Raw genomic sequence first — 21,937 nt, 5'->3', positions numbered from 1 at the left:
GATCTCCTGACCTTGTGATCCGCCTGCCTCGGCCTCCCAAAATGCTGGGATTACAGGCGTGAGCCACCGCGCCCAACCTCCATGCCTGGCTAATTTTTTTGTATTTTTTAGTAGAGATGAGGTTTCACCATATTGGCCAGGCTGGTCTCAAACTCCTGACCTTGTGATCCACCCACCTCGACCTCCCAAAGTGCTGGGATTACAGGCGTGAGCCACCACACCCGGCCCCCTTTATGTTTTTGAGACAGGGTCTCACTTCACTGTCACCCAGGCTGGAATGCAGTGGTGCAATCACAGCTCACTGCAGCCCTGACTTCCCAAGCTCAAAGGATCTTCCAGCCTCAGTCTCCCAAGTAGCTAGTACTATAGGTGTGCACCACCACGCCCAGCTAATTTTTGGTTTTGGTACAGATGGGGTTTTCCTATATTACCCAGGCTGGTCTTGAACTCCTGGGCTCAATTGATCCGCCTGCCTTGGCCTCCTAAAATGCTGGGATTACAGGTGTGAGCCATCACGCCTGGCCTCAGGGTAGTATTTTATGCAGAAAGAAACATATAGTTGATTCATCGTTGTCTCAGTGGTAGTGACGAATATTGAGTCAGATCACTTAGATTCAGTTCCAACAAGAATACATCATTGACAACAACGAATCAGATTAACCCAACAAAGCATACAACCCTTTAAGAAGGAAAACTAGTCTTCTATTTGCCTAAAACAGTGTCATCTTTTTTTTTTTTTTTTTTTGGAGACAGGGTCTCACTGGGCCTCCCAGACTGGAGTGCAGTGGCGCAATTGCGGCTCACTGCAACTTCCGCCTCCCAGGCTCAAGGGATTTTCCTGCCTCAGCTTCCTCCCAGTAGCTGGTATTACAGGCATGTGCCACTATGCCCGGCTAATTTTGTGTTTTTAGGAGAGACGGGGTTTCACCATGTTGGCCAGGCTGGTCTCGAGCTCCTGACCTCAAATGATCCACCCACCTTGGTCTCCCAAAGTCCTAGGATTACAGACGTGAGCCACCATGCCAGGCAACAGTGTCATCTTAAGCAAGGTTTTCTTATCTGGTAAGGGAACATGCTAGTGTGGTCCCTTAAATACACATACAAATATGAAGATTTAGGCCAGGTGTGGTGGCTCACGCCTGTAATCCCAGCACTTTGTGAGGCTGAGGTGGGCAGATCACCTGAGGTCAGGAGTTCGAGACCCGCCTGACCAACATGGTGAAACCCTGTCTCTACTAAAAATACAAAAATTAGCTGGGCATGGTGGTGGGCGCCTGTAATCCCAACTACTTGGCGGTCTGAGGCAGAAGAATAGCTTGAACCCAGGAGGCGGAGGTTGCAGTCAGCAGAGATTGTGCCAGTGTACTCCAGCCTAGGCTACAGAGCAAAACTCTGTCTCAAAAAACAAACAAAAAAAAAACAAAGATTTAAGATCTACACTAAGAATGAATCTTCCATGAAATTGTGATGAACGAAAAAGTAGTTCATGCTAGTTTTGCTGTTGCAAAACTCAAAAAGCAGGTTACAACCCCTGTGTGTGGTAAGTGCTTAGTTAAGATAAAAAAGGTATTACATTTGTGTGTGGAAGACATGAAGACAAATGTGTTCCTACTGACAGCAATCACATTTGGTACTATCCGAGGTTTAAAGTATCCACTGGGTCTTCTGGAACATAATCCCTGTGGGTAAGGGGGGGACTACTGCCTTTAAATTAATTGAGATGGCCTATATTCCAAGTAAAACGTTTTTAATAATTATGTTCATACCAAAATTATTCCTGAAACAGATTTCAAAACAGAAAACTACGAATGTAACATTATATAAATCAGGAAAAAATGTAAAAAATAAAACAAGCCCTAAATGTTAACTGCTAAATTATTGATTTCAAGATTACTTACATTTTGTTTGCTTTCTCTGGAGTTTCAAATTCTTTCCATAAACTATCAACCTCTTGAAGTTTCTTCTCATTTAGAACCTGTAATAAAATGTTTAAATAGTTTTCTTTAAATGGTACAGGTGAGGCATACACAGCTGCATTCTTCAAGTACAATTTTACATGTAAAATGAAGGTGGTAGAAGCTATTTCTTTCACTAAGATAATGAACTAGTTTTCTCACCCTGCATATATTTTTGGTCAAATTGCTAGTTTGAATTGCCCATTTAACAGCTGAATGGAATTCAGATCTAGACCAGTCAGATGTAGTACAGTGGCTATTCACAGTCTAGGATCTACCTGGCCTCAAGTGATATTCCTGTCCCAGCCTTGGGCCATAGCTGGAGCTATGGGGTCCTAGGGGGGTAGGGCAGGGAACCTTTCTTTCTTTTCATTTTTTTGAGATGGAGTCTCGCTCTGTAGCCCAGCCTGGAGTGCAGTGGAGCAATCCTGGCTCACTGCAACCTTCACCTTCTGGGTTCATGAGATTCTAGTGCCTTGGCCTCCTGAGTAGCTGGGATTACAGGCATGCACCACTGCACCTGGCCGAAAACCTTTCTTTTAAAAGAGCCATTAATCCCTTTACAATAAAGTATTGTAATCATTAAAAACTTTTACTCACGCCAAGCGCGGTGGCTCACATCTGTAATCCCAGCACTTTGGGAGGCTGAGGCAGGCGGATCACCTGAGGTCAGGAGTTCAAGACCAGCCTGACTAACATGGAGAAACCCCATCTCTACCAAAAAAAAAAAAAAATACAAAACTAGCTGGGCGTGGTGGCATATGCCTGTAATCCCAGCTACTCGGGAGGCAGAGGCAGGAGAATTGCTTGAACTCGGAGGCGGAGGTTGCAGTGAGCCGAGATTGCACGACTGCACTCCAGCCTGGGCAACAAGAGCAAAAAACTCTATTTCAAACAAAAAAACAAAACAAAAAAAACTTTTATTTGTCTACCTTCAATAGATTATATTCATTATTTACTGCTATGATCATCCTAACATGAAAGTATTATGGATTTCTCTAAAACTATCATCAATTGTGAGACACATCTAGATGTGAGAAATTTTTAAAATACAAAAGAAATGTAGGGTACTTTAATCAACAATATACTTATCAACATTTAGGTATATATTCTCCAAGACTATGAATGTCTGTGCAACACATGTTCATGCATACTTTTAGGAATCACACTAAATGGCTTTTTTTGAGATGGAGTCTAGCTCTGTCACCCAGACTGGAGTGTAGTGGTGCAATCTTGGCTCACTGCAACCTCCGCCTCCCAGGTCCATGCGATTCTCCTGCCTCAGTCTTCTGAATAGCTGGGATTACAGGCACGCACCACAACACTCAACTAGTTTTTGTATTTTTAGTAGAGACTGGGTTTTACCAAGTTGGCCAGGCTAGTCTTGAACTGCTGACATCAGGTGATCCACCCACTGGCCTCCCAAAGCGCTGAGATTACAGGCGTGAGCCACCACACCCAGCCCCCTTGTATTGTTTTGAGGCAAGACCTAGACATTTAATTTTACCTGTTAATATTTCAGTTTGTATCTATAAAATATAAAGACTTGTTTTAAAGCTAGTACTATTGTAACAACAATGCTGAAGATTGCAATGGTAATAGTTGTATGCTATTTCTACTTAGAAATGGAAATTACTCTATCGTAAAATGATAAAACTTAAAATGGATTTTTTTTTTTTTTTTTTTTTTGAGACGGAGTCTTGCTCTGTCACCCAGGCTGGAGTGCAGTGGCCCGATCTCAGCTCACTGCAAGCTCCGCCTCCCGGATTCACGCCATTCTCCTGCCTCAGCCTCTCCGAGTAGCTGGGACTACAGGCGCCCGCCACCACGCCCGGCTAATTTTTTTGTATTTTTAGTAGAGACGGGGTTTCACCGTGGTCTCGATCTCCTGACCTCGTGATCCGCCCGCCTCGGCCTCCCAAAGTGCTGGGACTACAAGCGTGAGCCACCGCGCCTGGCCTTAAAATGGATTTTTGTATACAAATATTTATCATTACCCTGGCTGAAAAGAAATGATTAAAAATGTGAGACAAATCAAAAAAAACTTTGAGACAAATGTAAAACAGAAAATGTAGCAATATCTCTAACTTTCTTATTTAGATGGTCTTTATTAGCAATGTTTTCTTCAAGATGTTGCAGTTGGGAACACAGTGGTTTTATTTGTCATAGTAATGGTTTTGGCTGATATAACAGTCTTTGAAGACCTTTGTGTGCTCATGAATTGTCCTGATTTTATCACATCTCCTTTGTTTAGTAGAGATGGGGTTTCACCGTGTTAGCCAGGATGGTCTCGATCTCCCGACCTCGTGATCTACCCACCTTGGCCTCCCAAAGTGCTGGGATTACAGGCGTGAGCGACCCTGCCAGGCCGACAGTATCTTTTAAATATGGCAATTTTGTTACCCAAATGTTATCTTCAAATATACTTGCTTTTCAGCTAGAAAAAATGTGAATTTTACTCATGAGTCATATCCCCTATTTGATACATGTCCTCTTAAAAATAGTGAACTTCAGTTATGGTTAGCTGCATTCTCTGAACAATTTCAAAAAATTTTAATCAATGTTTTCAGTATAGTCATGAGACTTGGTGAGATGTCTTTGGATTCTAAAACTTCATGATATACAAAGTTAGAATTATTAGTTTATTGGCCGGGCGCAGTGGCTCACGCTTGTAATCCCACCACTTTGGGAGGCCGAGGCGGGCGGATCACAAGGTCAGGAGATCGAGACCACGGTGAAACCCCGTCTCTACTAAAAATACAAAAAAAAATTAGCCGGGAGTGGTGGCGGGTGCCTGTAGTCCCAGCTACTCGGAGAAGCTGAGGCAGGACAATGGCGTGAACCCTGGAGGCGGAGCTTGCAGTGAGCCGAGATCGCGCCACTGCACTCCAGCTTGGGTGACAGAGCGAGACTCTATGTCTCAAAAAAAAAAAAAAAAAAAAAAGAACTATTAGTTTATGAATTGTTAATACGAACTCTAGGCTTTGTAGTTGTTTACTGCTTTGTGTGACTCTAAGTTTTCCTAGTTTCCAACATATCTAATTCAACCATGTGTGATTAAATTTATACATCAGAACAAATCCCTAAAATCATCTTGTCACACTCTTCTAAGTTTTATACAACTTGCAATATTGTGTTCCTTTTACTGAAAATAATACATAACCAGACTAGAACTGCGTGTTAATGTGTAGATGTGCCATATTATGGACTTGATAAATAATGCTTATTAGCAAGGTATAGTTTTAAATGTACTAGCTGTGTTATTTTTCCAGAGACAGGGTCTCGCTTTGTTGTCCAGGCTGGAGTGCAGTGGTGTGGTCCTGTGTCACTACAGCCTCAAACTCCTGGCCTCAAGCGATTCTTCTGCCTCAGCCTCCCAAGTAGCTAAGACTATAGGTGCACACTGCCACATCTAGCTATTTTAAAAATCTTTTTGTAGAGACAGGGGCTTGCTTTGTTGCCCAAGGTGATCTCTAACTTCTGGACTCAAGTGACCCTCTTGCCTTGGCCTCTCAAAGTGCTGGGAGTGCGGGCAGGAACCATGGCGCCTCACCCAGCTGGGTTTTTTCAATAAAAATATATGCATTAGTATCTGCGCATACTCTATTTCACAAAATGTAACATGCTATTTTTTTTTTTTTTTGAGACGGAGTCTTGCTCTGTCGGCTAGGCTGGAGCGCAGTGGCGTGATCTCAGCTCACTACAACCTCCACCTCCCTGGTTCAAGCAACTCTCCTGCCTCAGTCTCCCAAGTAGCTGGGATTACAGGCGCACGCTGCCATGCCCGGCCACTATTTTATTTTATTTTATTTTATTTTAGTAAAGACGGGGTTTCACCCTGTTGCCCAAGCTGGTCTTGAACTCCTGAGGTCTGGCAATCTGCCCGCCTCAGCCTCTCAAAGTACTGGGATGACAGGTGTGAGCCACCACACCCGGCTTATGCTATTCTTTCACACTCCCAGTTGACCTGTCATCAATTGTAAGACATCCCAATTTTAGGGATGTTAAATATGGGGGTTGTGCCTTTTAGGATTAATCCCATCCTATCTAATACTCGGGCAGCTAATACAGTATATTGGTGAGGGTGTATGGAATTAAGAATTTTAACCACTTTTTTTGTCTTTTTTTTTTGAGACAGTGTCTTACCCTGTCATGCAGGCTGGAGTTCAGAGGCGCAGTCTTCTCATTGCAACCTCCACCTCCCTGGTTCAAGTGATTCTCCTGCCTCAGCTGGGATTACAGACGCGGCAACACACGCCACCATGCCCGGCTAAATTTTGTATTTTTAGTAGAGACGGGGTTTCACTATGTTGGCCAGGCTGGTTTCAAACTCCTGACCTCACGATCTGCCCACCTCAGTCTTCCAAAGTGCTGGGATTACAGGTGTGAGCCACCACACCCAGCCTCCTCATTTTCATTTTTAATTGACTGCTTAAGACTTTGTGTGGTTTTTATTTTGTTTTGTTTTGAGATGAGGTCTCACTCTGTTGTCCAGGCTAAAGTGCAGAGGCTCAAACATGGCTCACTGCAGCCGTGACCTCCCTCCCACCTCAGCCTCCTGCAACAGCTGGGACTACAGGCAAGCACCACTGTGCCCAGCTAATTTTTTTTCCGCCATGTTGCCCAGGCTGGTCTGCAACTCCTGGGCTCAAACAATCCTCCTGCCTCACCCTCCCAAAGTGTTAGGGTGACAGGCGTGAGCCACTGCACCCAAACTCTATGTTCTGTGTAAATATTTGATGCTAACTTTTAAGTTTTACTTCCCCAGACAATATGAGCAAGTTAATGTTTTATGAAACTTGTTTGAATGCAGGATAAAACTGATAATTAGTTTAAAATGTGCACTGCTCAAAAAGAAACAAATCCATACACACAACAAGTGTGAAAAAACTCTTGGGTTAGCTTCAGAAGCATTACGCTAAGTGAAAAAAGCCAAACACAAAAGACTAAAATACTACTCCAATTACATGAAACTTCTAGAAAAAATTATGCAGAAAGAAAGCTGAACAGTGGTTGTCTAGAGCAGGACTAACTTGAAAATGGGCATGAGAACTTTTTGCAACAAAGTGTACTATAAAACTGGATTGTAACTAAAACCTACAGGTGAGTTATACAGTATGTAAAGTACGCCCAATAAAGTCAGAAAAAATATATTGCTCAGTACTTAGGTTTTATATAGACATTTGGTATATACATCAAGTCTTTCTCCAAACCTTGAGAAAATGAAGTGACACAAAATGCTACGCTGCACAGCCACACTGTACAATATAACCATTAAAATTCAAATAAGTTAAAATTCACTTCCTCAGTCCTATCAGTTACATCTCATGTGAATGGTTATACGTACTAATGGCTACCACACATGGAAGAGCAGCTGAAGGAAGTCTGGTATGAGCAAGACTAAAATCTTATGCTGTGTGCCATGTGACACAAGGACACAGGTGGAATTTTTTTTTTTTTTTTTTTTGAGACGGAGTCTTGCCCTGTCTCCCAGGCTGCAGTGCAGTGGCGCGACCTCAGCTCATTGCAACCTCTGCCTCCCAGGTTCAACTGATTCTCCTGCCTCAGCTTTCCAAGTAGCCGGGATTACAGGCGTGAGCCACTGCGCTCGGCCACAGGTTGAATTTTTATAATATCCTAGAATTAATCACAACAGTTCCTTTACACAATGTCTTTACATTTATATATATAACCCTGTTAATGAGCAATAACTTTTTGGAAGTGTTTTCCTTTTGAATCGCTCTAAACACGGAAGTGGGCAGAACACTGTACCTCATGCCTGTAATCCCAGCACCTTGAGGCCAGGAGTTTGAGACCAGCCTAGGCAACATAGTGAGACTCTGTCTCTTAAAAAAAAAAAAAATTTAAGCCAGGCATGGTGGCTCACGCCTGTAATCCCAGCACTTTGGGAGGCCAAGGCAGGTGGATCACAAGGTCAGGAGTTCGAGACCTGCCTGGCCAATATGGTGAAACCCCATCTCTACTAAAAATACAAAAATTAGCCAGGCGTGGTAGCAGGTGCCTGTAATCCCAGCTACTTGGGAGGCTGAGGCAGGAGAATCGCTTGAACCCAGGAGGTGGAGGTTGCAGTGAGCCAAGATCATGCCACCGCACTCCAGCCTGGGCAACACAGTGAGACTCCATCTCAAAAAATAAATAAATACAAATAAAAATAAATAAATATTTAATTAGCCAAGCATGGTGGCTTGAGCCTGTAGGCCCAGCTACTCGGGAGGAGGTGGGAGGATCACTTGACCCAGGAGGCCAAGGCTGCAATGAGCCGTGATCCTGCCACTGCACCCCAGCCTGCGTGACAGAGCAAGACCCTGTCTCAAAATAAAATTTAAATAAATAAAATAAACATGAATTTGTATGTGTACATGGGTTATATATAAAATGTTTTCCTCACTGTAAATGTAGGTTTAAAAAAAACTTCAAGACCAGGTGCAGTGGCTCCCGCCTGTAATCCCAGCACTTTGGGAGGCTGAGGCGGGCGGATGACCTGAGGTCAGGAGTTCGAGACCAGCCTCAACATGGAGAGACCCCCATCACTACTAAACATACAAAATTAGCTGGGCATGGTGGTGCATGCTTGTAATCCCAGCTACTCGGGAGGCTGAGGCAGGAGAATTGCTTGAACCTGGGAGGCGGAGGTTGCAGTGAGCCGAGATTGTGCCGTTGCACTCCAGCCTGGGCAACAAGAGTGAAACTCCGTCTCAAAAAAAAAAAAAAAAACAAACTTCAAAAAACTCCCTAAAGCATTCTCATCAAAGCATGAATTGTATGCAACCAATATAATTTTATACCCTAGCATTTTGAAGGTTATGGGAAAGGAAACTAATAACCTTGAACTGTATGTCTACTTTTTTAGGAGATAAAATTCACCATATTATATATATTAATTTTACATATATCTTAATATTTGCCCTTTTAAAGTGTACAATTCACTTTTTAGTAGTGCATTTTCACAAAAATGTGCAGCCATCACTAGTTCCGGAACGTTTGTATGTCTTTTATACTCAGAAATGATCAATGTTAATTCCAATAATTACAAACTAATCAATGTCAACATATTCGAGCTTAACTAGTTATTTCTTTAGTACTAGATTACATAAACCACAATTTAATCATTTTTAACAGTAACTTGCAGATAAATAGCACTGCAAACTCCAACGGAATACTCAAAGACATTTTTATGGAGGAGGACACTTTTCATTAATAGAAATCAGTAATTCGAGACATGGTTGAGTATTTTAGGACCCAGGTGTAGAAATCCGACCATTGATAAGCCAATTCCTTCCTACCATGGGAGACAACCAGTGCACTGTGCAGAGTTGCTCCTCTTAACACCCAGTACAGGACAGTATACTATAGCAATTAACGGTGAAATTCATCGATAGACACTGACAGACCACATTGTCTAAGAGAATTTGGAGCTATGCAGAACTCTACATGGTAATTTAGATAAGATCCCAAAAAGCTGGAGAAAAGTAAAATTGACATGTTTCGTAGCTCTAAAGGGGACTAAGGAGCTTACTTACAAGTTCCTTAAAACTACTAATACTGCAACTGCAGATAACTCCAATTAAGGTAAAAACAAGCAAAACTGCCTTTTCGGTTTTAATGATTTTATTGGTTTTCTTAAAAATAACAAGTATTTGACGTATCAAATGCAAACTGCGTATTTTCAAATGTCAGAAGTGAAACATGGAGAACTCTGCACCCATCCAGACTTTCTTGCATCCACACCACAAATAGTTTTTTGGTTCACAGCTAAAATTGTATTGCACTTATTTTTATCTAGCGTTTTTGCTTTCTACCAACACATATATATGTAGAATATACATAAAAACTTTATTTTTCATTGCTATATTCGCAGAGCTCAGAAGAGTTGCACGGCACAAGAAAAGGTACTCAATCTCACTCATTCTTCCTAACATCTCAATAGCATCTTGCGATACGAATGTCTCACCGTTCAACCATTTCAGTGCTGACGAACTTGTCAAACTTTCCCCACGAAAACAACCAAATCTCAAATTGACATCACCAGCCCAGATGTTTTCCCCTAAGCTTCAAATTTGAAATACTGAACTGCCCGATCTACACAACTGCATTATCAGGTCTAATAGACAACGCAAGCTTCGCACAGCCCAAACCGGAAATCTTTAGTCCTTCCCCCGCAAGAAACTTTCTTAACATCTTATTTAAACCAAAACCCCACATTCAATCTATTAGCCAATCCTTTCTGTTCTACCTTCACAATTTCTATCGATATTTGTTTCTCTCCATACCAGGCAACTTCATCTTGTCTAAATGAATGCAAAAGTATTCTTGCTGCCGTTCTTATCTCCTCGAGTCTGATCTCCACACAGCAGAGCAACCGTATTAAGACAAATTAGCAGGTCATTCCTCTGCTTAAATCCTTTCGACTAGGCGGAGCACGGTGGCTCACGCCTGTAATCCCAGCACTTTGGGTGGCCGAGGCAGGTGGATCACTTGAGGTCAGGAGTTCAAGACCAGCCTGGCCAACATGGTGAAACCCCGTCTCTACTAAAACGCAAACAAACAAACAAAAACAACTAGCCAGGCGTGGTGGTGGATGGAGGCCTGTAATCCCAGCTACTTGGGAGGCTGAGGCAGGAGAATAGCTTGAACCAGGGAGACGGAGGTCGCAGTGAGCCAAGATTGCGCCACTGCACTCCAGCATGGGCAACAAGAGCGAAACTCCATTTCAAAAAAAAAAAAAAAATCTTTCGATCATTCCTCAAAACATCTAGAATAAAATCTGAATTCCCTATAACCTGTTAAATTCTAACACGCCTCCTGCCCACCTCTTCAACGGCAGGAAATAAAATCCTCTAATGCAGAACGGGTCTCCCCAAACGGCGGGGCCACGTGTTAAACGTAACATGGCTCTCAGGTGTAAAGGTTTTCTCCCTCCTCCCAGAACCCGAGCCATAACAGGCACCCACGCTACACTGAGTAGTTCCGTGCTTAAGTCTTTCCCTCTCATCTGTCCAGCACCCGCCTTCCCCCTTTAACGGCTCGCTCTCCCACCTACCTTAAAGATGGCGTAGCCCACAGACGTTTCAAACAGCACCAACATGGTGAGGCCGGGTCAGGGCGCCGCACGGCCCGCCACGAGCTGTGGAGTCAGTTCAAAAACACCGACTACGCTGCCCCAAAAGGCCCCCTAGGGCGCGGCGGGCAAAGCACAAATGTGCTCGCCGTCCCGGAGAGAATCAGAACACGCTGCCCAAACTCTCCACGCTGTACTGGGACTGGGACGCACAAACGCGCTTCTCCTTCTCTAAGGATTCTGGGATAGCGACGTCACTTCCGACAGAAGACTGCGGCAGAGATTGCCGTCACTTCCAGAATGTTCCCGCCACAGCGGACTGGGGCGGGCAGAGAAAGTTTTTATCGCGGTATCTACGGCCTGAACCGAGCCTCTGCGCCTTTTTTTCTTTCTTTCTTTTTTTTTTTTTTTTTTGAGACGGAGTCTCACTCTGTAGCCCAGGCTGGAGTGCAGTGGTGTGGTGTGATCTCGGCCTACTGCAACCTCCGCCTCCTGGGTTCAAGAAATTCTCCCAGCCGGCCGCGGTGGCTCACGCCTGTAATCCCAGCACTTTGGGAGGCCGAGGCGGGCGGATCACGAGGTCAGGAGATCGAGACCATCCTGGCTAACACGGTGAAACCCCGTCTCTACTAAAAATACAAAAAATTAGCCGGGCGTGGTTGCAGGCGCCTGTAGTCCCAGCTACTCGGGAGGCTGAGGCAGGAGAATGGCCTGAACCCAGGAGGCGGAGCTTGCAGTGAGCCAAGATCGTGCCACTACACTCCAGCCTGGGCGACAGAGCGAGACTCCGTCTCAAAAAAAAAAAAAGAAAGAAAGAAATTCTCCTTCCTCAGCCTCCCCAGTAGCTGGGACTAGAGGCACACACCACCACGCCCAGCTAATTTTTGTATTTTTAGTAGAAACGGGGTTTCAGCATGTTGGCCAGGATAGTCTCGATCTCTTGACCTCGTGATACGCCCGCCTCGGCCTCCCAAAGTGCTGGGATTACAGGCGTGACCCACTGCACCCGGCCTCTTTTTTTGAGACAATCTGGCTGTCGCCCAAGCTGGAGTGCAGTGGCACTATCACGGCTCACTGCAACTTCCAACTCCCAGGCTCAAGCGATCCTCCCACTTCAGCCTCTGGAGCAGCTGAGACCTGGACTACAGGCCTGTGCCACCACACCCAGCTAATTTTTTGTAGAGACAGGGTTTCACAATGTTGCCCAGGCTGGTCTCGGACTCCTGACCTCAAGGGATCCTCCCACCTCGGCCTCCAGAAGTGCTGGAATTACAGGCATGAGCCACCGCACCCCGCCACCGCTAGAGATTTAAAGGGGAAAAACTTCACGATATTATTTTGTTAACCCTCTGTGAATTATATGTTCACTTTGAGAGAAATAAGGAGCTGTCTCGGTGCCACTCTGCCTCAGGCATCTAGAATTTGAAATGCCAGCTCGTGCCGTTTGACTTTATCCCCTTTTAAGCCCTGCCTTGAGGCGAAGGTCTCAGAATGACACCACTACTGTCACTATATTTGTGAGCGTTCCTGGCCGTTCTCTTCTGTCTGGCCAAATGAATTATTAGCACAGTTTTCTCTCAATAAGCCTCTCCTATTTTTGCTGCATTTGTTAAAATGACCCCAGGGTATGAATTTAGACTGTCTTTTTTCTTTTTTTTTTCTTCTTTGTTTTTTTTGAGACAGAGTTTCACTCTTGTTGCCCAGGCTGGAGTGCAGTGGTATGATCTCTGCTTACTGCAACCTCTGCCTCCCGGGCTCAAGCAATTCTCCTGCCTCAGCCTCCCGAGTAGCTGCGATTACAGGCATGTGCCACCACCCCTGGCTAATTTTGTATTTTTAGTAGAGATGGGGTTTTTCCATGTTGGTCAGGCTTGTCTTGAACTCCCGACCTCAGGTGATCTGCCCACCTCGGCTTCCCAAAGTGCTGGGATTACAGGCATGAGCCACTGTGCCCGGCTGAATTTAGACTGTCTTCTTGGTTTAGTGTTAATTGCTTTTCTGGAAGCCTTTCAGTCTCAGGGACTGGGATTAAATACCCCAGTTGTTTCACAAGTCTGTCTTCCAACGGGAGTAAAATTTCCTCACTCACTTCCCAGGCCCTATATGTAGATTGTTCCTAATCATTAAATTGCAACCTGCTCGGAGAATTGCTTGAACCCAGGAGGCGGAGGGTGTGGTGAGCTGAGGTCTCACTACTGCACTCCAGCCTAGGCGACACAGCGAGACTCCATCTAAAAAAAAAAAAAATTGCAACCTGCTAAAGATTGTGGAACATTAAATAGGTAGCAACTCTGCAACCTGAGATCAAGAGGAAAGAAAATCCTGGGTTGAATAACAGAAAGTTACAGGACAGTGGAATCTAGGGTGAATTCTTTTTTTTTTTTTTTTGAGACGGAATCTCACTCTATCGCCCAGGCTGGAGTGCGGTGTCACGATCTCAGTCACGATCTCAGCTCACTGAAGCCTCTGCCTCTTGGGCTCAAGTGATTCTCCTGCCTCAGCCTCCCCAGTAGCTGGGATTACAGACACGCGCCACCATGCCCAGCTAGTTTTTGTATTTTTAGTAGAGACAGGTTTTCCCCATGTTGGCCAGGCTGGTCTTGAACTCCTGACCTCAGGTGATCCGCCTGCCTCAGCCCCCCAAAGTGCTGGGATTACAGGCGTGAGCTACCACGCCCAGCCTAGGGTGAATTCAAGAGCATAATTGGCCGAGTGCATGGTTCACGCCTGCTATGGTCCCGCCATTGTACTCCAGCCTGGGCTACTAAGCAAGACCCTGTCTCAAAAAAAAAAAGCATGGTTGATTATAGTTATAGCTATAATCCAGTGTAGTCAGGGAGACAAGAGAGACGAAAATTACCTGATTGGGAGAGGGGTATGTGTGGGTGGATGAGATAGAAACACCATGTCTGTTTATAGTGTTATTTAACTGCACAGTATTTTTCTGTCTAGTCTCCTTAGCAGAAGTGACATCTGCTAGAGAATTGAGTCTACTTTACATTTATTTGTGTCTGTATAGGATGTTATGTTGTGCTACTCATGAAATAGAATCTAATTAATTCTTAAAAATTTAATGAATGAATGTCTGCAGGAAGTAAAAATTCTTTTCCTTACATGTAAAGCCTTAAATCCTGTTCCCAAAATGAAATGAAACCACTTATTCAATGAGAAATCTCTTTGCCATGGTATCTCCTAGAATTTGTCCTTGCACGTTACCATTTACATAGTCACCTCCATATGATACTTTAATCAGGAGTTCAGAGCTGACTCTGATTTTGGGTTTGTAACTTGGCCAAATAAAGTAATTGGAGATTTTCTTTTTTTTTTTTTTGAGACGCAGTCTTGCTCTGTTGCCCAGGCTGGAGTGCAGTGGCACCATCTTGGCTCACTGCAACCTCTGTCTCTTGGGTTCAAGCAATTTTCTGCCTCTGCCTCCTGGGTAGCTGGAATTATAGGCCCCTGCCACCATGCCCCGCTAATTTTTGTATTTTTAGTAGAGATGGGGTTTCACCATGTTGGCCAGGCTGGTCTTGAACTCCTGACCTCGTGATCCACCCACCTCGGCCTCCCAAAGTGCTGGGATTACAGGCGTGAGCCACTGCGCCTGGCCAGTAATTGGAGATTTTCTCTTGCAAGGGAGAAGTAAGAGTCTTAGTACTTTGTTAAAGTACTGAGTGAAGGAGAGATAGCAAAAAGAAATATAAGAAGGAGAATATAGGAGAGTACAGATGATAGAAGGGCTTACAATTTTTTTTTTTTGAGACAGAGTTTCGCTCTTGTTGCCCAGGCTGGAGTGCAATAGCATGATCTCAGCTCACCGCAACCCCCGCTTCCCGGGTTCAAGCGATTCTTCTGCCTTAGCCTTCCGAGTAGCTGGGATTACAGGTATGTGCCACCATGCCTGGCTAATTTTGTAGTTTTAGTAGAGACAGGGTTTCTCCCTGTTGGTCAGGCTGGTCTCGAAGTCCCGGCCTCAGGTGATCTGCCCGCCTTGGCCTCCAAAAGTGGTGGGATTACAGGTGTGAACAACTGCTCCCGGCCAGGGCTTACAATTTTACTGGTGGCTAACATGCTGAAATAACAAGGATGAGAAATATGGTTCGTCTGTCCTCTCAGTACACCCCAACTCCACCCCTGTTCCAACTAGAATATAAACTCTATAAAAGTTTGTTGCAAAATCTGCAAGTACTAGGCTAGTATCTGGCACATAGTAGAGATTCCATAAACATGACTAATAACTAAGTAAGTGAATGGATGAATGGAATGAGTGAATGGTGGGATAATTTCAAGGTGCTAGTAGAGCCTCTAGGGACTTTTTGGAACCTACTAAGATTAGCAAAAGATACCATTTTGGTCAGACACCTTCCATGTGCCTGGTAACAAGAAGGGGATGTTCTGGGTGGTGAACATCTTTTATGTATTCAACAAATATTTGAGTGTCTACTCTGTGCCAGGCATTCTTTTTTTTTTTTTTTTTTTTTTTTTTGAGATGGAGTCTCACTCTGTCGCCCAGGCTGGAGTGCAATGGTGGGATCTCAGCTCACTGCAACCTCCGCCTCCCGGGTTCAGGAATTTTCCTGCCTTAGCCTCCTGAGTAGCTGGGACTGTACAGGTGCGCACTACCACACCCAGCTAATTTTTGCCTTTTTAGTAGAGATGGAGTTTCACCATGTTGGTCAGGCTGGTCTCGAACTCCTGACATTGTGATCCACCCACCTCGGCCTCCCAAAGTGCTAGATTACAGGCGTGAGCCACTGCACCCAGCCTGTGCCAGGCATTTTTTTTTTTTTTTTGAGATGGAGTTTCGCTCTTATTGCCCAGTGCCCAGGCTGGAGAGTGCAATGGCACGATCTCCCGCTCACTGCAACCTCTGCCTCCTGGGTTCAATCAATTCCCCTGCCTCAGCCTCCTGAGCAGCTGGGATTACAGGCCACCACACCCAGCTAATTTTGTATTTTTAGTAGAGACGGAGTTTCTCCATGTTGATCAGGGTGGTCTCAAACTCCCAACCTCAGGTGATCCGCCCACCTCAGCCTCCCAAAGTGCTGGGATTACAGGCATGAGCCACCGCGCCCGCCTGTGCCAGCCATTCTTACAGGCACTAGGGACACAGCAGTGAAAGAAACGTGTAAAAATCTCTCTACTTATTATTATTCTTATTTACAGGCATGAGCCACCACGCCCGCCTGTGCCAGCCATTCTTACAGGCACTAGGGACACAGCAGTGAAAGAAACATGTAAAAATCTCTCTACTTATTATTACTCTTATTTCCCTTCTCAGATAAGTAATGCAAGATCATACAATCTTCCTCATAGTTTCCTTTAGGAGTACCCAGAAGATGGACATGGAAATTGTTTCTGTTTTTTTTTTTTTTTTTGAGACGGAGTCTTGCTCTGTCCCCCAGGCTGGAGTGCAGTGGCATGATCTTGGCTCACTGCAAGCTCCGCCTCCGGGGTTCACGCCATTCTCCTGCCTCAGCCTCCCGAGTAGCTGGGACTACAGGCGCCCGCCAACATGTCCGGCTAATTTTTTTTTGTATTTTTAGTAGAGACGGGGTTTCACCGTGTTAGCCAGGCTGGTCTCGATCTCCTGACCTCGTGATCCAGCCCGCCTCGGCCTCCCAAAGTGCTAGGATTACAGGCTTGAGCCACCGCGCCCGGCTGGAAATTGTTTCTATCATACACTGACCTGCCATGTACAGTGCTATATTTTCTTTTTTTTTTTTGAGACGGAGTCTCGCTGTGTCGCCCAGGCTGGGGTGCAATGATGTGATCTTGGCTCACTGGAACTTCCACCTCCCGGGTTCAGGCAATTCTCCCGCCTCAGCCTCCACAGTAGCTGGTATTACAGACACACACCATTATGCTTGGCTAATTTTTGTGTTTTTGTAGAGACAGGGGTTCACCATGTTGGCCAGGCTGGTTTTGAACTCCTGACCTCAGGTGATCCGCCCGCCTCAGCCTCCCAAAGTGCTGGGATTACAGGCGGGAGCCACCATGCCTGGCCTACAGCGCTGTATTTTCTTGCTCTGGTGTCTGCTGGTATTGCAGACCTCTACTCTATTGACTGCTTCCACTTTGTTGAACGCAGGTGCTGCCCACACCATTGCCCACCTTCTCTATATCGCTACCTTCATGGGTTGATGTCCCTTTCCAGCCAACAGGGAATCAACTTTTGTGCCTTCTAATTTGTTCTTTCAGAGTTGTTGGCCCCTTGTGTCACATATTTTTCTTTTTGCCAGAGTCCTTTTTTTCCAGAGACCATGGGTGCTTGGAGAAATCAGGCTACTAGGATAATATGTTGGGAGATGGACAGAAATAGGCTCAAACCTCTGACCATGTGTTCTAACAGCCAGCCTTTTTGTTTGGTCTGGCTCATGCAACTAGATGCATGATGGTTTTTTCTCATGATGCTATTGTCTTTCTGGGCAGTCCAGCATTTTCCGAGGACTTTTTGCCATCAAATCAGTACTAGTATGAACCTCAATGTCTTTCCCTCACTTTACCCTATGGGCCCTATGCAAATCAAGGGTATCTGTTTCAGTTGAGTTTCTATTTCAGTTTAAAAGTTTCCTGGGGGCCGGGCGCGGTGGCTCATGCTTGTAATCCCAGCACTCTGGGAGGCCGAGGCGGGTGGATCACAAGGTCAGGAGATCGAGACCATGGTGAAACCCCGTCTCTACTAAAAATACAAAAAATTAGCCTGGCGTGGTGGCGGGCGCCTGTAGTCCCAGCTACTCGGAGAGGCTGAGGCAAGAGAATGGCGTGAACCCGGGAGGCAGAGCTTGCAGTGAGCCGAGATTGCGCCACTGCACTCCAGCCTGGGCGACAGAGCGAGACGCCGTCTCAAAAAAAGAAAGAAAGAATTCCTGGGTTTGTAAGCAGAAATGAAAGGGAATAGAATAAAAAAGTTGGGGGCCTTGAAAACAGGAAATGCTGACTGCTTCTAGCCCTAATAGTAAGAAATTAAGAAAAGTTTTATTTTTTCTCTTCCCCTTATCCCTTTCTCTCTTCTTTTTTCTCTCTTTCCCTTTCTGAACAATTTAGCCCCAAAGCCATTAGCTAGGGCCAAGTTGACTAAGTGTCAACATGGTGTCACCTGAAGAGGAATGTCAGAGCCTGACTAGTGTGAAGAGGGTGTCCTGTGAAGGAAAGGCCCAACCATGGTGTCAGAACTTGACAAGAGGGAGAACATCCATGTAGACAATTGCCTCACACAGAATGTTGGAGCTTGCGTGAAGTGAGGACATCCCCACGATGTGAACTCTGAGAGCCCACCAGTAGAGCTGACCCATTGTGAAGGGGCCTTCACAATACTTACCCAGTGGGATTTCAAAATTGCTGTGGTCCAGTGACCCATGTGTCCTCAATTCTTCCTTATTCTGAATGACGACGTTTTTTCCCAGTTTTCCTGTCTATGTTGCATTATCACGGGTGTGGGTGTATATGGGCAGATTGTGTTTTTAGTTCACAGGTCACCAGATAATAGAAAGCCATATCTGAGGGGGTCGGGCGTGGTGGCTCATGCTTGTAATCCCAGCACTTTGGGAGGCTGAGGCGGTCGGATCATGAGGTCAGGCGTTTGAGACCAAGCTGGTCAATATGGTGAAACCCCGTCTCTACTAAAAATACAAAAATTAGCCAGTTGTGATGGCAGGTGCCTGTGGTCCTATCTACTCGGGAGGCTGAGGCAGGAGAATCACTTGAACCCAGGAGGCAGAAGTTACAGTGAGCTGAGAGCACACCACTGCACTCCAGCCTGGGCAACAGAGCAAGACTCTGCCAGAAAAAAAAAGAAAAAAGAAACAGAATATTTGGTAAGGAAAAGGGCAGACTGTTTCTCTCTTTTCCTTTCACTGGGTCACAAGTGACATTTAGTTGTGACATTGTGTTTGGATTCTGGCCAATGAGAGAGGGTTGAAGTCAGGTCATTTCTAGGCCTTCCTCATGCTTTTTCTTTCTTCCTTTTTTTCTCATGCTTTCCATTGACCTCTTGAATGCAAAGAGAATCAGTTCAAGACTCCGAGGACATCCTACAACAGGGATTGGCAAATCATGGCCCATGCATCAAATTTAGCTCACAATCTGTTTGTTTGTTTGTTTGTTTGTTTTTGAGACAGAGTCTTGCTCTATCACCCAGGCTGGAGTGCAGAGGTGTGATCTTGGCTCACTGTAACCTCTGCCTCCCGGGTTCAAGCGATTCTCCTGCCTCAGCCTCTGGAGTAGCTGGGACTACAGGCGCCTGTCACCACGTCCGGCTAATATTCTGTTTTTGTAAATAAAGTTTTATTGGAACACAGTAATGCTCATTCAATTACATATTGTCTATGGCTGTGTTCGTGCTTCAATAGCAGAATTGAATAGTTGTGACACAAAAGCCTAAAACATTTGCTATCTGTCCCTTTACAAAAAATGTTTGCAGATGCTTGCATGACAAGATAGTGCCAGCACAAGTTGGTAGGAGACCAACTTGATTCCTTACACCAGAATATTAAAGGATGCTTACTGGCCAGGCGCGGTGGCTCACGTCTGTAATCCCAGCACTTTGAGAGGCCGAGGTGGGTGGATCACGAGGTCAGGAGTTCGAGACCTGCCTGGCCAACATGGTGAAACCCCGTCTCTACTAAAAATACAAAAAAATTAGCTGGGCTCGGTGGCAGGTGCCTGTACTCCCAGCTACTTGGGAGGCTGAGGCAGGAGAATGGCGTGAACCTGGGAGGGTTAAAAAATAAATAAATAAATAAAGGATGCTTACTGAACACCCAAGTCAGACTATGATGTGAATGACAAATAAAGCTTTACTTTGTGGAGACTTTGAGATTTTCTATTTATTTGTTAGTAGCTAGTTATCTTCTCACTAAAACACTACTCTCCTCAGTACCTAGACCAGTGTGCCTGGCTCATGGCAGGAGCTAAACAATTATTTGTTAAGCGAGTAAATGAATAGTAGAAATAATACAGCTGGGCGCGGTGGCTCAGGCCTGTAATCCCAGCACTTTGGTAGGCTGAGGTGGGTGGATCATAAGGTCCGGAGTTCGAGATCAGCCTGGCCAACATGGTGAAACCCCATCTCTGCACAGGATTCTATTCTAGGGATGTAGCATGATTTATCTGATTCCCATTAATAGGCATAATTATCTGATTGCCATTAATAGGCACGTAATTGTATACAGTTTATTAGCTATCACCAATAATGCTAAAAAGAACATCCTTGAATATATATGTTTATAAATGTGTATTACTGAATAATAAATTCTTAGAAGATAAATTGTCCTGTGTAAAATTTGTATGTATGTATAAAATTTTGACAGATGTTTTCAAGTTGCCCTTTAATACAATTGTACTGTCTACTCTCCTACCATTCTTGATTGAGAGTGCCCATTTTTCAAACCTTGACGATTGTATTAGTTTGCTTTCATGCTGCCGATAAAGACATACCCGAGACTGGGCAATTTACAAAGAAAGAGGTAATGACTTATAGTTCCACATGGCTAGGGAGGCCTCACAATCATGGTGGAGGGCAAGGAGGAGGAAGCCACATTTTATGTGGATGGCAGCAGGCAAAGAGAGCTTGTGCAGGGTAAGTCCCTCTTATAATACCATAAGATCTCATGAGACTTACTATCATGAGAACAGCCCAGGCAAGACTCACCCCCATAATTGAATCATCTCCTGCCAGGTCCCACCCACAACACGTGGGACTTATGGGAGCTACAAAATGAGATTTGGATGGGGACACAGAGCCAAACCATATCAACGATACTGGGCATTATTTATTATTTTAATCTTTGCAAAACAGATATGTAAACATTGTATCTCATTTTAATTTGCAATTCTTAGAGATGCTATTATTAGCGATGCTGACCTTCTTTTCATGGGGATGAGCATTAGAATAAAAAATGTAAGAATCAGCTATCTTTTCACACTTGATTACACTTTTTTTGTTTAAGTTTTTTTTTTTTTTCCCAAGACAGAGTCCTGCTTTGTCACCCAGGCTAGAATGCAGTGGTGCGATCTTGGATCCCTGCAACCTCTACCTCCCAGACTCAAGCAATCCTGCAACCTTAGTCTCCCAAGCAGCTGGGACCACAGGCCTGTGCCACTATGCCCAGCTAATTTTTGCATTTTTTGTAGAGGAATCATATAATATATGACCTCTTGTGCCCAGCTTCTTTCACGTGGCATAATGTTTTCAAGTCTCATCCAAGTTGTAGCACTTCATTGTGTTTTATGACTGAGTAATAATCCTTTGTAAGGATATACCATAATTTGTTTATCCATTCATTTGTTGGTGGACATTTGAATTGTTTCCACCTTTTCACTATTATGAATGATGTTGCTATAAACATTTGTATACAAGTTTCCTTGCAAAGATATGTTTTTGTTACTTTTGGATATATAACTAGCCGGGAAATTTCTGTGTCATATGTTAATTCTATATTTAACTTCTTTGGGAACTGCCAAACTGTTTTCCATAGGCACTGCCCCATTTTTGATTCCCATTAGCTATGTATGAGGGTTCCAATTTCTCCATATCCTCACCAATACATATTCTTTTCTTTTTTTTTTTTTAAGACGGAGTCTTGCTCAGTTGTCCAGGCTAGAGTGCAGTGGTGCAATCTCGGCTCACTGCAAGCTCCACCTCCCAGGTTCACGCCATTCTCCTGCCTCAGCCTCCCGAGTAGCTGGGACTACAGGTGCCCGCCAGCACGCCCAGCTAATTTTTTTTGTATTTTTAGTAGAGACGGGGTTTCACCGTGGTCTGGATCTCCTGACCTTGTGATCCACCCGCCTCGGCCTCCCAAAGTGCTGGGATTACAGGTGTGAGCCACCGCGCCCGGCAATGCCCGGCTAATTTTTTGTATTTTTTAGTAGAGATGGGGTTTCACCATGTTAGCCAGGA

General features: G+C 44.7%; 1 protein-coding gene and 1 non-coding gene across 5 annotated transcripts in view; both read right to left on the bottom strand.

Annotated features, from left to right (window-relative positions):
- Positions 1 to 11,287, bottom strand: part of NOP58 (NOP58 ribonucleoprotein) — a 38,704-nt gene extending 27,417 nt beyond the window's left edge. The window contains exons 1-2 of one of the 4 annotated variants that reach the window (XM_003253955.3): positions 11,017 to 11,287; positions 1,899 to 1,975 (exon numbers count right to left, since the gene is read on the bottom strand). In XM_003253955.3, coding sequence (XP_003254003.1) covers positions 1,899 to 1,975; positions 11,017 to 11,061 — 122 coding nt within the window. In that variant the 5' untranslated portion in view covers positions 11,062 to 11,287. Of the gene's footprint in view, positions 1 to 1,898; positions 1,976 to 10,786; positions 10,802 to 11,016 lie in introns of those variants that run through there. The other 3 variants (XM_030804186.1, XM_030804184.1, XM_030804185.1) reach the window with 3 other exon arrangements.
- Positions 564 to 651, bottom strand: LOC115832683. Its single transcript, XR_004028198.1, has one exon. It is a non-coding gene; the product is annotated as a small nucleolar RNA SNORD70 (small nucleolar RNA).
- Positions 11,288 to 21,937: the final 10,650 nt, after the last annotated feature.

The sequence above is a fragment of the Nomascus leucogenys genome, chromosome 22a, assembly GCF_006542625.1.
Source record: "Nomascus leucogenys isolate Asia chromosome 22a, Asia_NLE_v1, whole genome shotgun sequence".
NCBI lineage: Eukaryota > Metazoa > Chordata > Mammalia > Primates > Hylobatidae > Nomascus > Nomascus leucogenys.
Note: the sequence above shows the minus strand (reverse complement) of the source record. Positions and strands in the feature narration are given on the sequence as shown.